At 46.7% G+C, this 19,260-nt stretch overlaps 1 protein-coding gene across 2 annotated transcripts in view; it reads right to left on the bottom strand.

Annotated features, from left to right (window-relative positions):
* Positions 1-19,260, bottom strand: part of COQ8A (coenzyme Q8A) — a 71,614-nt gene that overhangs the window by 10,738 nt on the left and 41,616 nt on the right. For both annotated transcript variants that reach the window (XM_007481509.3, XM_001377046.4), the window contains exons 3-4: positions 18,316-18,720; positions 15,878-15,944 (exon numbers count right to left, since the gene is read on the bottom strand). In XM_007481509.3, coding sequence (XP_007481571.2) covers positions 15,878-15,944; positions 18,316-18,720 — 472 coding nt within the window. The remainder of the gene's footprint in view (positions 1-15,877; positions 15,945-18,315; positions 18,721-19,260) is intronic.

Genomic DNA, 19,260 nt, shown 5'->3' with positions numbered 1-19,260 from the left:
CTCCAGCTAAGAAATTAACCTCTCAGTTGCCTTTCAAAGCCCTTTTGCACTTGGCCCAGACTACTCTTCTGGCCCCATGGCCCTGCCTAAAAGGCCCTGGGATGCAGCCAAACTGGCCACTTCTCTGTTCCATAACTCAAGTTTTGTCTCATCATTATCATACTCAATATTTATATAGCACTTTAAGGTGTGCAATGCACTTTATAAAGAGTATCTCATCTGATCCTCCCAACCCAGGAAGGTACATGCTCTTATCCCCATTGTACAGATGAGGAAACTGAGGCAGGCGGAGATTAAGTGGCTCCCCCAGTGTCTAATAAACGTCTGAGGCTGGATTTGAACTCAGGTCTTCCTAACGCTATGTATTTTCTGTATCTACACCTGGACTGTGCTCCTTCCTCATCTCTGCCTCCCAGAATCTCTCCCTCTGAGACTTGGGTCAAGCAGCATCTTCTACATGAACCCTTTCCTGCCCCTCCCCATTACCTTCTCTTTTATTTATATTTATTCTGCATATACTTACATGTGTCTTCTCTCTGAAAACAGAGATGGCTGCATTTTTGTATCTGTATCCCCAGGGCCTCAGCCACAGCCTGGCACTACTGGCTGCTTGTCGTAAGATAAGAAATAATAAGAAAAGGGGCACTGGAGACCCCAAATGAGGTGTGGCAGCCCTCGTCCCCTCCCTTGGCTCCCAATTTAACAGGCTCCGTTGCTTGTTTACTGGCCTCCACAAAGCAGAGGCGGCAACAGTGAGAGGGTCCAAAGAGGCCTCCTGAAGGAGGTGAGTATGCGCAAAACCACCTGGAGCCCCGCTAGAGGAGGTACAGCCGGCACAGGGCATGGAGTGCTTGGGCCGGGAGCCAGGATGTGCCCGACGCAGGAGTTTGCATCTTATCCAAGAGACGGGGGGAGCCCCGGAGCCCCCTGAGCGCAGGACTGACACAGTCAGGGCTAGGTTTAGGAGCATCGTTTTGGTAGCTGTGTGAATCTCTCATCTTTCTGAACTTCCGTTTTCTTATCTGTAAAAGAGTTTGGACTGGATGATCTCTAAGGGAAGAGCTGCTAAGGGCAGCAGTACCCTGAGGGAGCTTCAAAGCACAGGCACTCTAAGGGGAGGACCCCGCATCACAAGAGGGTACTGAGGATGGCCCTGAATTCGTGTACAACACAGTAACTGTTCCAAAGGATGACTCTGGGTCACTGAGAAATTAAATCTTGTTCAGTACCTCTGACTGGTGGGAAAAAGAAGTTATCTGAGAAACTGACTCCGAGGAGGAGCGACAACTCAGGGCTAAAATGACATTTCTGCTTTGGATGAATCAGTTCCCCCTTGGGTCTAAATTTCCTCATCAGTAAAACGCAGGGTGGAAGGAGATGGCCCCGCAGGCCTTGTCCAGACCTAACACCTTCAGCTTCCTCTGAGGCGATCCACTTCAGAGAGTTCTTGGGGGATGTTTATTGGAGGCTTCCTCTCTCTTCGCCTCCCAGTGCCTCTGGCTCTCTCATTTCCCACCCATACGTATGGCTAAAGCTGGTACGAGCTCTTCTCCCAGGCTGGGCCAGGCCCATGTCGGCCTGGCCCAATTCACTGCGGCTGCAGCACGCAGGGTGGCCTCTGAGCAGAATGGACAGCAGCCCCCCAGCCCAGGTATTGTGGTGTCCTCACTTAACCATTAACTCCGACTCTCCCCTCCCCTCCCCCCAGTTGCCTATCTTATCAAAAATAAACTGCAGAGGCAGCATTAACCTTCAGACTGCTCTGGCCTCAGCCAATTTCTCTTCTGCAATAGCAGCTTCCCTCCCCAAGACATAAACAAGGCAGGGCGAGGAGCCCAGCCGAGAGGCTGCAGAACCTAGACATGGGTTACACATCACACCATCAGAGATCTTAGAGTCTAAAAGGCCTTTAATGGTCGTCCGGCCCAATCCTTGTATCTTACAGATGAGGAAACTGAGACCCCAGAGAGGAAGGGGACTTGGTGGCGGCAGAGCCATGATCCAGACTCCTTCGTGGCAATGGTATTTCTGACCCGCCAAGGGAGAAGAAAGCAACTCGCGTGAACTGTGTCCTCCAATTCTGATCCTGCTCATCCCTTGAGATACAATCCGTGTTCCGTCTCCTCGGGAAGCACTCCCCATTCAGAGCTTGCACAGACGGAGCACTTGAGGGAGTATAAGCCGCCTTACCGGCACGTTCTCTTCCAGGCTCTATGGGGACGTGACCGTGATGATCACCCTCACTTTTACAGGGGAGGCATCTGGGGCTGGCAGAGAATCGGGAACGTCCCACTTTCTGAGGTTGGGCTCCAAGGACGGCCTCCCTCCTTCCCGGTCACCATCGGTCTGTCCAGGCTTCTCTGAGTTCCAATAGCACTTGGCCTACACCACCCAATTTAGCATGTAGTCACTGGATCTGAGCGAGAAGGGAACTTACAGGTAATCTCATTTTACAGGCCAGAAACAGGCTGAGAGAGGCTGTTGTTCCCCAGCCAGGCAATTGGTAGCAGAACTGGGGTTTCAACGAGGGGGCCCCAAATCCAAAGTCAGAGCTGTTTCTAGGACACTGAGTGGCCTCACACCAAAACTAAATAGCTTGAATCCTCAGAGGCGTCTATGCTTTCATAGCTTGGCCCCTGTTACAAGACTGTAAGCTGCTTGAGGGCAGGGAGACTTCTGTGTTCCCCACAGCACTGGCCATACATCAGGGGCTCAAGAAGCAGCTGCTGCTCCACAACCTGAATCCCGCAGCCCAGGGGGAATACAAAATGCATGACCCTGACCCCCTCAGCACCAAGTATAATCCAATGGGAAGTATGCATGACTGCTCATGGTGGAATGGCATGAGGGGGGCACAGGATGTTAGCGCTAGAAGGGACCTTAGGGGTCACCCTCATTTTATAAATAGGATCACAGATCTAGAAGAGGAAGAGATCTTGGAAGTCATCGATTTCAAATTCTCCATTTTACAGTGAGGAAACTGAGGCCTAGAGATCTCTTACTCAGCCTCAGCAGGTGCTGAACTCCAAGCACCCACTCTTTCCACAACCCCACACAGGCTCCTCCTCCAGCTCCCCTACTGCCTTCTCCAAATGAGGACCAAAGGGGTGGGGGTGGGGATGAAATGCTCTTGCCCTGGAAATGGTGAACAAATGCACACTCCAGGCTCCTTAAAAGGTCATGGCAATCTACTAGCCCAGTAAAGAAGGACAGACACAAAGACCCCAAGCAGAAAGGCCCTCCAGAGTGGGCTAAATGGAATAAACAGTAAATGGCAGAGCAGAGACTCGGTGAGCAGACCCAGCATGTCACCTCCCCAAAGTCTCAGACATCTGTGAAAATGGAGATAATAATACCTCCCTAAGAGATTTGGTGTGAGAACCAAATGAGAAGTCACATAAAACCATTTCTATTTGTTAATTATTGTTAACTCTAAAATGAATGGGGTTGGACTAGAAGATCTCTAAGGTCCCTTTAAATGCTAAAATCTCGGTTCCTAAACTTAATTTCTATTTCACCCACGTCCTTCAAACACCTCTATTCTTTTTTTTTTTTTGCCTTTTGGATGTCTTTTTTTTTTTAATATATTTTATTTGATCATTTCCAAGCATTATTCGTTAAAGACATAGATAATTTTCTTTTCCTCCCCCCCCCACCCCCCATAGCCAACGCGTAAGTCCACTGGGCATTAGATGTTTTCTTGATTTGAACCCATTGCTTTGTTGATAGTATTTGCATTAGAGTGTTCGTTTAGAGTCCATCCTCTGTCATGTCCCCTCAACCGCTGTATTCAGGCAGTTGCTTTTTCTCGGTGTTTCCACTCCCATAGTTTATCCTTTCCTTATGAATGGTGTTTTTTTCTCCTGGATCCCTGCAAGTTGTTCAGGGACATTACACCGCCACTAATGGAGAAGTCCATTACGTTCGATTATACCACAGTGTATTAGTCTCTGTGTACAATGTTCTCCTGGTTCTGCTCCTCTCGCTCTGCATCACTTCCTGGAGGTTGTTCCAGTCTCCATGGAATTCCTCCACTTTATTATTCCTTTTAGCACAATAGTATTCCATCACCAACATATACCACAATTTGTTCAGCCATTCCCCAATTGATGGGCATCCCCTCGTTTTCCAGTTTTGGGCCACCACAAAGAGCGCAGCTATGAATATTTTTGTACAAGTCTTTGTGTCCATTATCTCTTTGGGGTACAGACCCAGCAGTGCTATGGCTGGGTCAAAGGGTAGATATTCTTTTGTCGCCCTTTGGGCATAGTTCCAAATTGCCCTCCAGAATGGTTGGATCAGTTCACAGCTCCACCAGCAATGAATTAATGTCCCTACTTTGCCACATCCCCTCCAGCATTCATTACTTTCCTTTGCTGTTATGTTAGCCAATCTGCTAGGTGTGAGGTGATACCTCAGAGTTGTTTTGATTTGCATCTCTCTGATTATAAGAGATGTAGAACACTTCTTCATGTGCTTGTTAATAGTTTTGATTTCTTTATCTGAGAACTGCCTATCCATTTCCCTTGCCCATTTATCAATTGGAGAATGGCTTGATTTTTTGTACAATTGATTTAGCTCTTTGTAAATATGAGTAATTAAACCTTTGTCAGAGGTTTCTATGAAGATTTTTTCCCAATTTGTTGTTTCCCTTCTGATTTTAGTTATATTGGTTTTGTTTGGACAAAAGCTTTTTAGTTTGATGTAGTCAAAATTATTTATTTTACATTTTGTGATTCTTTCTATATCTTGCTTGGTTTTAAAGCCTTTCCCCTCCCAAAGGTCTGACATGTATACTATTCTATGTTTACCCAATTTACTTATGGTTTCCTTCTTTATGTTTAAGTCACTCACCCATTTTGAATTTATCTTGGTGTAGGGTGTGAGGCAAACACCTCTATTCTTATGCAGACTATTAGATCATCACTGGATCCTTCAACCAATACTCCAACCTTCACACAGCAGGAACTCAAAAGCCTGTGCCCCCCTCTACCTCCTCCAGTTATTCAGTGCCCTTCCTAACAGGTGGCCCCCAGAACTGATCATACTGTGTAACCATAGGTCTACCTGGTTCTCTTTCTCTCTCTTCAACTCTAGTTCTCCATTTCCAAATGACTGTTGGATTTCTCCACCTTCATGTCCCATCGGCACCTCAAAGTCAACATGTGCAAACTGGACATCATAACCTTTCCCTCCAACTCCTCTCCTCTCTCTAACATCCCTCTTTCCATTGAGGGCACCATTCTAGTCACCCAGATTCACAATCTTGGAACCAACCTGGACTGCTCTCTTCCTCATCACCACATCTGGTCCAATTTTTGTCCATTTTCCCTGCACATCTCTCAGACTATCCACCCACACCACAACCAACCCAGTTCAGGTTCTTGTAACCTCTTTGGTAGCCAACCACCAGGTTCTCACCATGTTCAAGAAGCATTAAGGCTCCCTACTGCCATTGAAAGAAAAGACAATCTCCTCTCTTTGGCATTTAGAACCCTCCACAATCTGGCTCCTGCTTATCTTTCCCAGATGGTTACACCTCATTCCCCCTCTCACCAGTGCTTAGCAAAGCATCTGGCCCACAAGAGGTGCTGATAAATTCTTGCTGCCTGATTGGAATGGAGAATAAATAAATCAATCACAATGGCCTCCTTCCTACCAAGGCTTCCCTGACCCCACATTCCATCTCTTGCCTTGGGGCTTTTGAGGTGACTCTTCACCAAAGCTCAGGTCACAGGCAGCCTCCTTCAGGAGATCGCTCACCTCTCAGAGGGGCTGGCTCACTATGTCATCTCCTCTCACCAGGGTAGATACATGGAGAAATTTATCAAATCCTCTCTTGACCTCCCCAACCTGTCGCCCTCAAAACAATTTTTTTTACCCCAACCAACAAAGCTGGCTGGCCAAACGGAGACAAAATCCAGAGAAATGAAAAATCTGTACAATTTCTCCCTGCAAGAAGGCTTAAGCAAAAGTCTTATTGACATCCAGCCAGACTTATGGGTATTTCCATAAAGTATCAAGTGGTAAAGAAAATGTCCCCTCATCTGGTGCATCAGGAGAATTCACACAGAGCAGGCTGCTGGCTGAGAGGGCCTTTTTATTCCTATGCATTCCCTTCCTACCACCCCAAGGAATGAAGGTGGCCCATGAGACTCTGCTCCTTCTAAGAAAGAGGAAGAGGAAGGAGGAGCTCTTTACACACTGTTCCAGGTAGTTCTTAGAATCTGGCCTCTGAGTTCCCAGAGCTGGGAGAAGCAGAACAATCATAAACAGAACTCATGTAGTTCAGAAGAAAGGCCTGGCCTTGGAAGTCAAGAGATATGAAGACTAGCTCTGCGGGGCCACTCCTGTGTGACTCAGGGAAAGTCACCCCACTCCTCTGACCCTATTTCTTCACTGATAATATGAGGGAATTAAATTAATGAGGGATCCTTCAGGAGGTCTATGAACTTGGATGGAGGGGGAAATTACCTTTATTTCAAAATAATTGGTTTCCTTTCAAATTCCATGTATTCCATTTTATGCATTTTAAAACATTTCTGAGATGAGGTCCACAGGCTCCTGAACAACCTGGAAATTCTCCCGTGTGTCTAATGCACACCTCACCTGCTGCTCTTAAGGACAGACAGAGGAAGACAGACAGGGCCCTGGCCCTTGGGGGAAGCTGCCTGGGCCCTACAAATATGCCTTCAGGTCAGCCAATGTCACGGGAGGTAGACCAGGCACGGGCCTCCCAGCGAATGCTCCCTGACCTCTTGTTTCAACCTGCTCCACTATAACAAAGTGACCCATCATCAAGAACTGCTTTGAAACCAAAAGAAGGGGGTGTGGGGAGGGGTGGAAACAAGTCAACAGAGCGGGTGTTGTTCCATAAAGGGGCAGGTGGGGGTGGAAGCATGAAGATGGTTCCAACAACCTCACCCCGTTTCCATGAAATCCGCTTCCCCTGCTGGCTAAGACAAACAGGGATGCAGCCAGCAGAGCCCTTGCCCCTGCTCCTGGAGGGCACTGCCAAGTCAGCACACTTGGCCCAACCAGATTCAGGCACAGCCCACCCTTAAATCCTTTGTGGTGCCATAAAAACACAACTTAGGCACAAACATCTCAATGGGGGCAACAGGAGGGGGTAGGAGGTGGGTGGGGTGCATGAATTAGGTTCAAAGGATCATAGCTGTGTGCTCAGTGGAGCCAAGAGCTGAAAGCAGGACTCAGGGCCAACTAGAGACTAAACTAACAACATTGAAACAGGACTTCTGATTAGCTTCGGGTCACTGGCATTACAACCAAAGGACACCGATGGGCTGGGCACCATTAGCTAGGATGAGATCAGGGTCCTATTCCCAATAATGCCCCTTCTGTTTCTTTTTACAGAAAGGATAGATAGTAAGGGAGCTCAGTGGATTGAGAGTCAGGTCTAGAGATGGGAGGTCCTGGATTCAAATCTGACCTTAGATACTTCCTAATTGGGTGATCTGGGCAAGTCACTTAACCCTAACTGCCTAGTCCTTACTGCTCTTCTGCCAATATTTTTATTTTTATTTATTTATTTATTTTAAACCCTTATCTTCCATCTTGGAGTCAATACTGTGTATTGGCTCCAAGGCAGAAGAGTGGTAAGGGCTAGGCAATGGGAGTCAAGTGACTTGCCCAGGGTCACACAGCTGGGAAGTGTCTGAGGCCAGATTTGAACCTAGGACCTCCCGTCTCTAGGCCTGGCTCTCAATCCACTGAGCCACCCAGCTGCCCCCTGGGTAAGGGTTTAAAAAAAAAAAAAGATATTATGGAGAGAGGGAGTTGGGCTTTCACCTGCGTATATCAGAGAGGACTCTAAAGAGGAGGAAGAGGCCACAGAGAGAAATAACTGTGAAGATACAAGAAGAAAGAGTCATCATGTCAAGCTGTCAACTGGCATTGATTAAGCAATACTTTTAAAAAGTATTCTTTTTATTATTTTATTTCTATATTATTTAATACTTAAATATTTTAAAGTATTTAATAATTAAAGCTAGTAGAAAGAAAATTTCATTATTAAATATATTAAATCAAAATTAATTATTTAATGATTACACACTTTAATACTTAAATACTATGTGCCGGCCACTGGGCTAAGCGATGAGTAGCCAAGAAAGACCAGAGACAATCCTTACCCTCAAAAAGTTCACAGCTGAAGGAGGGAGACAAAATGCAAACCACTACATACCCACAAGCTTCTTCAGAGTGAGTGGAAGGTGGTCTCAGAGGGAGGCACTGAGACTAAGGAAGCCTGGGAAAGGCTTCTTGCAGAAGGTGGGCTGTTAGCTGGAACCTGAAGGAGGCCAGGAGGCAATGAGGGAGAACGTGTCGGGCCCGGGGGATAGCCACTGAAAATGGCTACAGTAGGTGATGGAGAATCTTGAGTGAGGAACAGCTAGGAAGCTGGTGGCCCTGGACAACAAAAGAAGTAGCTAGAGAGGAGGGATAAGAAGTCCAGAGAGGTAGGAAAGGGCCAGTTCATGAAGGGCAGAAACACAAGGTATGTGATGGGGAAAACTGTAAAATAGGCTGAAGCCAAGTTCCAAAGGTCCTTAAATTATAACCAAAGGAATTAGTCAATTTTCCCCTATGTAATTAAGCCTTCCAAACCGGTAACAGTGTGGGCCCAGGGCCGTGGCCTTAGGGAGATGACTCTGGAAGTGGTGAGAGATTAGTGAGAATTGCAATCATCCAGACAAAGGAGAGCAGCTTGAACTACAGAATCACAGGGCTGGGGCCCAGCCAAGGGCTAGAAAACTTGGGGCTGGGGGTGGCAACAGTCAGTGACAATGGAACCACTGGAAGGAGGAAGAGGTTTGGACCCAGGGAGTTTGGGGTGCGAGCAGGACAGGGAGGTGGAGACATGAGCAGGGAGCTCAACCAAGAGATGAGGACTGTTACTGGCTTGGGAGTCTTTGCACTAATCTTGTATTGTCTACCTCCTTACTCATCACAGATCTAGAGCTAGAGGGGCCTTCATCCAATCTTCTCATTTTACAGGGAGGGAAATTGAGACCCAGTAAGTTGAGTAGGTTGTCTCGGGTCAAGTGGCAGAAGACATAAATTTGAGTCCAGGTTTTCCCACTCCAGCATTTGTTCCACTGCTCCACACTGCCTTCATTTCATCTTAGAGAAAAAAGAAAACTCTACATGCATTTAGGACTCTTCTGAATAATACGTTAAAATAGCATTTATACAATGCTTTAAGATTTGCAAAGTGTTTTACAAACATTAACTCATCTTATCCTCACACCCACTCTGGGAAATGGGTACTATTATTATCCCCACTTTCCAGATGAAGAAACTGAGGCAGAAGTTCAGTGATTTACCGGAATAGTATCTGAAATAGGATTTGAACTCAGGTCTTCCTAACTCCAGGTCCAGAGTTCTATCTACTGCCTAGCTCCAGTCCTATCCCTGTATACTGTGAAACCTGATGATACTAATGCAAAGGGGATAAGAGGGGATAAGAGGGTAGGAAGGGAGGATGGGGGGGAAACATATACATGAAAGTGTGGTTCAGGAGAAAGAAATGAGAGAGGCCAAAGACATAGAGATTATCCAGAAGCCTCATGCCTCTGTATCACTGCAAAAGGAATCGATGGGCACCGGACATGGGGAGCACCAAAGAATGAGATTTACTAGGAAGATAGGAAAAAGCTGCATATGAATGCAGGAACTTTCCCTGAGCCCGTGTAATCAGACTATTGATTTGTCAAACATAAAATGAAAATTATAATATAATTATATATAATATATAAAATATAAATATAATATAGAAAACAAAAAAGTAATTAGGACAAAAAGGAGGAGAAAACAAAGACCTACAATTAAGAAGGCTGAACCCTCAATTAAGCAAGCTACGGGAACTGGACAACAGAAATGAAGTCAGCAAACTGAAAATCGCACCCAGAAGTGAAGCCAAAGCAAATGACTGCTACAACAAGGAGGCTGGCTGAAGAATGCTCATTGCTGACTGGCAGTCTGAGTGGTCGGACAGACCACACCAAGAGACAGTGAGGTAGAGGGTGGGTTGTGTTGCTTCTGGAAAAGTGTCGAGCACCCTTCCTGGCCCTGAGCTTTCCACAATCACGAAGGATCACTTTCTGACAGCGAGGGGACTCAGAGGAAGGAATGCTGGAAATGGGAGTCAGGAAGAACCAAATTCAAATTTGATCTCAGACACAATAGCTATGTGACCCTGGGTAAGTCACTTAGCCTCAGCCTCAGTTTCCTGAACTGTAAACAGGGAAAATAGCTACACCTAACAACCAGAGCTGTAAGATCAAATGAGATATTTGAAAAGTGCTCAGCACATGTAAAAATGCACAGGTGCTTATGAAGATGCTGCTACATGGGGAAATGCAACCAGACCCAGAGTGAGGGCTGGCTCAGAGCCAGGCCTGGACAGAAATAAGCCTCCCCACTCACAGCCAAAGTTTCTTTTTCCTCATTTATACCTGAATGTGATTTCCAGGCTCAGGTACTCCTTCCATCACCATTTATGATTTGGTAAGAATATATTATGGATTTGTCTGAGGCATATAGCAATCAGTCAAGTGACTTACCCAAGGTCACACAGCTTCTTAGTTAAGTGTCAGAAGTGGAAGTTGAACCCTGGTATTCTGTAATCTAAACCGGAATCTTCCATTCACTTTGCCATGCCACCCTCCCCCCATGCCTTTTTTAAAAAATATCACTATTTTAACAAATCTTTTGTGTGTTACAAGTCTGTATGCCTGCCAGGAGAGACCCCTTGTGGAATACCCATGCCTGAACTCTGGGTGAGACCTGAGCTAATGGCAATGAGTTCTTATGGTGAAGCTTGCACAGACTTAATCCAGTTAGTATAAACTCTGAGAGGAGATCCTGAGACAAGTTACAACAGAAATGATGGTAATTTTACAACAGCTTGAAGATTAGCAAAGCACTTAATGCAGGTTATCTCCTCAGATGTAAACCATGCATCTTCCTTACAGAGTTGTGAGGAAATTGCTTTTGTAGCCCTTAAGGCACTATCTATGAGTTGTTGTTATTATCCTAAACATAAATATGAATTATTACTGTTATCCTAGAAAATCCTCTAAATCTTTCTACTAAGCCTCACCAAATCCTCAAACATAGAGAGAAAAAAATCATGAGTTTCTTTTGCAGCAGCCACCCCCAAACAAACCATCAGGAAACTTCACCCCAGTTACCCACCTAGCATGGCCTGCTCAACCATAAAGCTCAGAGGAAAAGAACAGAGCGGACCCTAAAGGCAGGGCAGGCCTGGGAAATAATAGCTGAGACTTATCTGCTCTCTTCATATCCCTCCCCTTTGGCCCCAGAAGAGGTGTGGTGCCTCTCCAGGGCAGCCTGGCCTTCTGTCCCATCAGAAGTCCCAGTTTCTTAAGACACAATCCCGGCCTCTGAGGCAGGGGAGGAAAGGAACTGAAGAGAGCAATGAGACCAAAGAAGAGTCTTTTCCAGGCCGCCAAGGTGGAGAGGTCAGAGCTCATCTCTGAGATCAAAGCAGAATATTCTTCCTTTCTTAGAACCCTAGATATCAGCACTAAATAAAGGGCCTTTAGAAATGATCTTATCCAATCCCCTCATTTTACAGATGTAGAAACTGAGGCCAGAAACTTAAGTGGGGTTTCAGAGAACAAAACGGTAGAACTAGAACAAGAATCTAAACAGTTTGACAGAACTGAAACAGCAATGGATCAAGTCAAAAGACTGAGGTTGGAACGATGGTCCCACCATTGATCTGTGTGACCTTTTGGGCCCTTTCTCCCACTGGGCCTCACCTGTGGAAAGAGGAGGCAGCACAAGATGAGCTCTCAGGTGCCTCCTAGTTCTGAATCCTAGGATGCCCTGGCCCCCAAGTACAGTGTTCTTCTGTCTAATGACCACCAACGTCCTAAGCTGGGAGCTTCATTCGACTACTCTGCAGGCTGTACCTTAGGGGACAGAATACAATCCCAGGCAGACAGGCAGAGAGACCCAGGGCATCAGCTGTCTACAGGGGCTCAGGAGCGCCTGTGCCTGGAAAAATAGTGAACATCAAGACATACTCATTTCCCCTCTCCCTTTCACGCCCTGGCTCCTTGTGTCCACTCTCCCAAGACCAGCACAAGCCTTTGTGTTGCCAGTAGCTTGCTGGATGAACTGGGAAGGAGGGAGCCTGGTTTAACTAATGGATGATAGGTTTAGAGGCCCTTGTTCTGACGGGCTCCCAATAGGAGCTATGAGGTGCTAAGGATAGACCTGAACCCAAATCCAGGAAGACCTGAATTTAAATCCTGTCTTAAGACACTGAACAAGCTGAGTGGTAGGGTGTCTGCAAATCTCCCAACCTCTCTATGCCTCATTTTACACATCTGTAAAATGGGGATATCAGCAGCACCTACCCCAAAGGGTTGGAGTGATAATTTATATAAGGTGCTCTTTCATCCTCAAAGCTCTACTGAAATGCTAGCTGCCATTATTACTACTGAAGGAGGCAAGGTACCAACACTCTCTAAGAAGCCTTTTAAAGGTTCACAATGTCTGGGTTCCTACATCTGTTCTCTGCTTCTGGAGGAGAAAATGAAGTGCCACCAAGTCTGCTTTTCCAACTTAACCTGAATTCTCCCAGATTTGCACAAGAGTTCATCCCTTCCCTCTCAAGAGGTTCCCTTCTGAAAGCTTCCTTCCCTGGCCTCTCTGCAAGCCCAGCACTATCGGGGACTCATCTGGGAGGGGGTCCCCCCAGAATTCCTCCTCCCAGGTTCAGTCCCAAGACAGCTTAAATGGCAAAGTGAACACAGCACTGAACCTGGAGTCAGGAAAATTCATCTTTCTGAGTTCAAATCTGTGACCCTGGACATTTCACTTAATCCTCATCTATAACCCTGATCTATAAAAGGAGCAGGAAAAGTAAATGGTAAACCATTGCAGTGTCTTTGCCAAGAAAACCCCAAATGGGTTCATGAAGAGTCAGATACAACTGAAAAACAACTGAACGACAGGCCCAGCCCTAAAATTACCCAAGGTGGGGAAGCAGCAACAAATCTGCCCATGGGACAGGGAAATGATGGGAAGAGAAGGGAGTGCAATATACAGAGCAAGTAAAAAGTGAAAATAAGAAGCTTAGTCCTAATCCCCATGCTTAGGAGTGCTCTCCCTAGAAAAGAAACAATTTTTTTTTTACCTTATCTTCTGGCTTGGCAGGAAAGGGAGAGGAAGAGAGAGACAGAGAGAGAGAGAGAGAGACAGAGAATGAGAGACAGAGAGAGTGTGTGATATAAATAAGATAATCTCATATATAATCTTAAATACATGCATTCAAATCTCTCTACACTTATGCAGACATACACAATCATACATATACAAAACGGCTCTCTTAAGAGAATGTAAGCTCTGTGAGGGCAGGAATTATTTCACTGTTGCCTTCGCGTCCCAAGTACTAAGTGCAGGTATCCTTTATACATCAAGATTTTCCCCATTGGTTTCAATGACATGTGAAGGCCAGCAGACAACACAGGAAGAATTTAGAAACTCATAAAACCATAAAATATATGTATAGTGCTGCATAATATCAACATATTTTGTCTTCTAATACCATAAATATACACAATTTCTTTTTTAAAGTTAAAACAAGTAAATATTAAAGTTTGCAAAAAGAACTCGAAAGCTGGCAGATAACATGTAAAGGCTAGACATTTTAACACTGATCTACATATGGCCCATGAAAATAGGGCCAAGAAATTTTAGGCAGATTTTCCAGATCACAGGGCTGCTCCATTCCTAACCCCTGAGATATGGCAGGAAGGCCTATAGATGCTTAGCTAATGCTAATGACTTAGAACCCCCTCTTCTAGGTCCAGCTCTGACACTAGTACTTAGTCGTGTGTCCCTGGGCAAGTGGCTCTTGAGATCTCCCTTTCCTCACCTCTAAAAATGAGGAGGATTGCTACGGTCATCCTTCTGACTCGAATGACTACTCTATCTAGGCTTGCCCTGTACAGAGAACAGCAACAGAACACTTCCCGCCCTCCGGGAGCTATGTTCCAGTAGAGAAGGCATGAGGTCCACACAAGATCTAGACAGGGCAGGGAGAATCTGAGGAGAAACCAGCAACAGCAGCAGGAGGGACCAGACTCTGAGCAGATCTGGACACGTCTTTCCTTCCTCCCCTCTCGGTCTGTGCTGGCCACGATGCACCCTTGAAGGTACACTTGTAGTCCCGTCCTTTATTAGCAGTGAAGGATGATGGGGGGAGGGGGACTGCCATCTTCTCCTCCAGTGGAAGACAGTTACTGTAGGATGGTTTCATTTCAGGGGGTTGCTGTTATTTCAAACTACTTTCAAACAGGGCAAGTTGGCATGAAAAGAAAAAGGAGGGAAGGAGGAGGAATGAGGGCCGGACATCAAATTGGCTTTTAAAAGACAACTTTCATAACTGGAATCAGCCTCTGTGTCCGACACTCAGCCACTATGTCCCAGTGAGCGCTGTCACACCCTGATCTTATTAAAGTGGCTTCCCCGGCCCGGTCCACTTCCAACTATATCTCCTCAAAGTCAGCTCCTCTAGAAAGAGGGCAGGAACCAAACTCATCAGGATTTAATTCATATTCAAATTAATTCTAATTCCCCCCCAAAAGCTTCCAGTTTCAGCTTTCCCCAAAAAGATCCCAGCACAGGAGCCCCTAACTTACAACTGAAGAGTCTGTCATTGGAATCAAATTGATGAACGATTCAGCAGGCCCAGAAAGTGCTGCGGGCCTGGGATGAGCAGGGAGACACAAAGGTGGCTGCAAAAGGAAAGGCTAACAATCTAATGGGGGGAAAGAGAGGCATAAAAAAGACATTAAATTTCCACAGAGAGGGCTAGGGACTGGATCTGAGGCTTCCTCAGCATCAGGAATTCCAGGATGAGAAAATGCCCTTTGGCTGGGCAGCCTCTGCTGCACTTACAGGAGGAGCCCAGGAAATCTAGAACCATGTCCAAGGTCACAAGGCCAGTAGGGGGCTGGAGACCTGACACTCAAACATTTAAATCTCCAAAGAACCAGAGGCAGGTTTGCCAAGACAAATTAAGGCTGCGTGGTGAGAGAAAGGAGGCCAGTAGGTGTCAGTGATGGGCCAGTAGGGTATTTAAGTAGTAGGGTGGCAAACCAAGGGAGAATACAGGAAAGGCAGGGGGCCTGGATTCAAGCCTTGCTCTGCCACTTTCTGCTTCCTGAGCAATTCATTTTACTTCTCTCAGACTCAGTTTCCTTACTTGTAAGACGAGGAAAATAATATTTGCAAAATCTTCCTTGGAGAAAGTGTCAATAATGCTTGGTACCCAGTCGAGTGCCAATCAAATATGCTGAATGAACTGAAGATGAAGGGGAGCTGGGTGACAAAGTCCATGTCCTGTATCCCCTCCCTCCCTCTACCCCACCCCAGTCCAGCACAGCTGTTAATGGTCAATGCCACAAAGGGAGCCCTGGAATCACCCAAGGGCCAATCAAGAGCGGAGCTAGGAACCAGTAGCCCATGGCCTCCTGAGCCTCTGTTTACTGCAGAACTGCCTGGTTCTTCTCTGCTGGTCTCCCCACCCAGGACATGGTACTTACTCCCTCTCCTGTCCTCTGTCAGGCCCCACCCTCAGCCTGTAATTCGGGCTCCAAGAGCTGCCCACAGCAGCCTGGCACACAACAGGCACTGAATAAATAAATGTTGGTGGGCATATAGCAAACCAAGGCCATATTGCAGCTAGAGAGATAAGCACATGCTGACCTTGCACCTCCTGGGCAGGGGGTTCAAGAGGACACAGGGGAGAAAGGAGGGAAGGTGGGAGAAGGAAAGGAAAGTCAAGGAGGCAGGAGGCCCTGCATGGCCATCTTACCTCCAAAGTTAGCCAGCCTCCCGATCCTCGTGACTGGCACCTTCCGCTCCCGTGCTCGCTCACTTAACTAGGAGGAAAAAGAAACTCATGGAATTTCTGACTCCAGGCCACTCAGAAGGGGAAGCTAGTGACCATCGCCAGTTGTGAGGGAGGGGAGAGGGCCAGGAAAGCATTTCTCCTTTGACTCAAAATACCACATACTCAGAAGAAGATGTCAAGGGTTGTGGAGTGTAAGCACTTGGGATGAAGAGGGGAAAGACCGTCAAATTCCAGAAGACTAAGAAACATAAGCCTCGAATAGTCTGGGGCTACCAAGCACAGGCCTATGCTTGAGCAGGAACCAGGGATACAAGTTCTGGTCAGTGCCCACCAACCATCGACCAAAGACTCCTGTGGGCAAGGGCACCCGACAATTCCATCTCTGAGCAAACTACATGACCTGGAAGGTCCAAACCTAACACAGTTCTGGTCAAATGGCATTGATCATGAGTCTAAAAGACAAGGTTCTTCTGATATGATAAAGGAGAAAAAATACTGTGTGGAGTCAGGAAGGACCCTTACTCTTTGTGCGATGAGGCTGCTAGGTGGCTCAGTGGATAGTGCTGGGCCCTGAGTCAGGAAGACTCATCTTCCTGAGTTTAAAACCAGCCTCAGACACTTACTAGCTGTGTGATCCTGGGCAAGTCACTTAATCCCATTTGCCGAGCCCTGGTGAGAGTTGTTACCAAGACAGAAAGCAAAAGTTAAAAAAAAACAACAACACATACTCACAGAGAAAACAAAATAAAACAAAACAAACTGAGTCTCCAGTAGTAGAAGCAATAATAATAATAATAGCTAGCATTTATATAGCACTTACTATGTACCAGGTAACGTGCCAAGCACTTTATCAATATTCTCTCACTGGGTCCTCACAACCACCTTGAGAGGTAGCTGCTATTATTATCTCCACCTTACAGAAGAGGAAGCTGAGGCACACAGAGTTTAAGGGACTTGCCCAGGGTCACACAGCTAGGATCTGAAGCCAGACTGCAATTCGGGTCTTCCCTGCTGTCCCTTTTAAATTTGGTTTTTATGGCTGTGCCATATGTTTCCAGGCCAGGCCCATACTAGGTGCTTTATAAATCTCATTCCCATTCATCTAAGGTCCTTCGGTGGGAGGTGCAGCAGCTACTCTCAGGCCAATCCCACTGCAGGACAGCCCCAAGAGCTGTTTGGATCGGGTCTGGTTCTCTCCTCATTAGGCAACCTCTGAGTTCCTCCGGGGCCAATCCATGCTAGGCTGATGCCACACTTGAGGGCCACTAGCTGGCCTTGGCTTACAGCAGCTCAGAACTCCTGAGCTCCAGATCCAGCAGCTCCCACCTCCTGGCAGCAGGGATTACGGGCTGGTCCTGCCACTCCCAGTCTAAAAAGGCCAATTCACCAGGGACAGAGGAGTACCACTGGTACCTAGAAGGCCTAAAACCATCAACACAGCCTGGGACTAATTTACCCCCTGGGTCTGAGGAGAGGGATGAGAGGAAACCCTAAGCTTGGACATCATTTTTTAAAAAAGAGTTGATCCTGGTTCCTACTCTATGCACTAATAGCTACATACCAACATCCCATAGATTCCTGTAATGTATTCCACCCACAAAGCCTGTACTTTTAAGAGTTAAAATCATATTCATAAGTTATACTGCTGCTAATGATGATGGTGATGATCAAATAATAACTGAATATTAATAGTCCCACCTTTCCCCCAAGAGGAGGTTGAAATACTTCCAATAGATGGTCACATTTATCTTCATTTTCTCCCCAAGATCACTAAACAGAGCCAGAGAACCAGGGTTCAAATCCTGGTTCAGTAGCTCACTATCTGTGTGACCTTGAGCAAGTCCCCTCCCCTCGGTAGGTCAGTTATTCCACCGTAAAATGTATGTGTTGGGGACCCTTCCATCTCTAAAGCTGAGCTCCATGACAGCTAAGCCTCAGAGAAACCGATAAGCTAAACGCCACCTTCCTTCCTACACAGAAGCCATGGAAAACAACTGTGGAAGGAAGTGGTGATGGACTCCAAAGCGGCCATGAAAGCCCCAGGCTAGCCATCCCTCCACCTGCCCCATCCCATACACCTCAGCACCCGCCTCTGTCGCTGCCACAGCCCAGGAAGAGTGGCACGGGCAGAGGGGATGGGCCTGCAGAGAGGAACAGAGGCAACTCTTGTTCTTCTCACACTATGGGCCCAAGACTGAAGAGGGCTGGCGGTGTCCTTCCCCCTTCCCCCCCCTTCCCCATGGGGAGCTGCCATCTACGAGATCCCTGGCTGGACACATCCCAGCCAGCACAGAAGTCCGGGAGAAATACGAGTGTAAAAAGAAATGTAAGAGACAACAGACCTTCCCCCATCAAGCGCTCCTCCCCCTCCTAAGGCCTGCAATAGGCCCTTCACGTACCATCTGTTTGTGGGGCTTGTTTCCAGGCTGAGTCTTGCTCTGCCGGGCTTTCTCGATATCCTCGGCAGTGAGACCACCCACTGAAGACTGGTCCTGGTGGAAAAACCTTCTCTGCATGCTGGAGGCAGCAAATGGGTCCCTAAAGTCTCCAAAAAGTTTCCCTTGGATTTTTCCAGAGGCAGGACCAAAAGGCTGGCCTGAAGTCCCAGCTTCCCCAAAAGGTCCACTTGAAACATAGGCAGGAGCAAGGCCCTCTCTATGGAACTGATCAGGAAACGGAGGAGAAGGAGGAGGAGCAGAGGCAGAAAAGTCTGAAGCCTGCGTGGCCTCTGGCCCTGAAAAGTGGAATTCAGAGCCTGGATCGTCCCCGGTGTCGGAGTAGCGCTCCTGAGCCTGATCTGCACCCTGCCAAGAAAGCGAAACAATGTTTCAGAGGAGACAAAAAAGACAATGGCAGAATAAGGAGTCTCAGCACAGCCCAGGAAGCCACCTGTCCAGCATCCTGCCTCTGGATAGGACCCCCTGTAACTATTCTGTGATTTCTTCTACTTTCAAAGGCTTCTGAGCAAGAAAAACCTACTACCTGCCTCAATTTCCCATCCATTACCTAGTAGCCAGACAAATGAAATTCTAATTCTGGCTCTGCTACAAATTTGCTAAGTGGCCTTAGACAAGTCACCCAACTTTGGGATTCTTCATCTTTAATATTATTTGTTTTCCCAGAGACTTCACAGGACAGTTATGAGGCAACAAGGCCCCTTAATTGTGGAAGGTTCTTGAGAAACGACTCTCAATACATTTATCAATTCAAATCAACCAGACAGTCATTTATTAAGTGCTTACTACACACAGAGCACTAAGATAAGTAACAGCAATCCAATGATGAAAAAGAACAGTCCTTCCTCTCCAGGACAAGGGTTCTTACCCTCTTTTATGGATCCCTCA

The sequence above is a fragment of the Monodelphis domestica genome, chromosome 2 (genome assembly GCF_027887165.1).
Source record: "Monodelphis domestica isolate mMonDom1 chromosome 2, mMonDom1.pri, whole genome shotgun sequence".
Taxonomy (NCBI): Eukaryota; Metazoa; Chordata; class Mammalia; order Didelphimorphia; family Didelphidae; genus Monodelphis; species Monodelphis domestica.
This window is presented reverse-complemented; position numbering and strand designations above follow the sequence as displayed.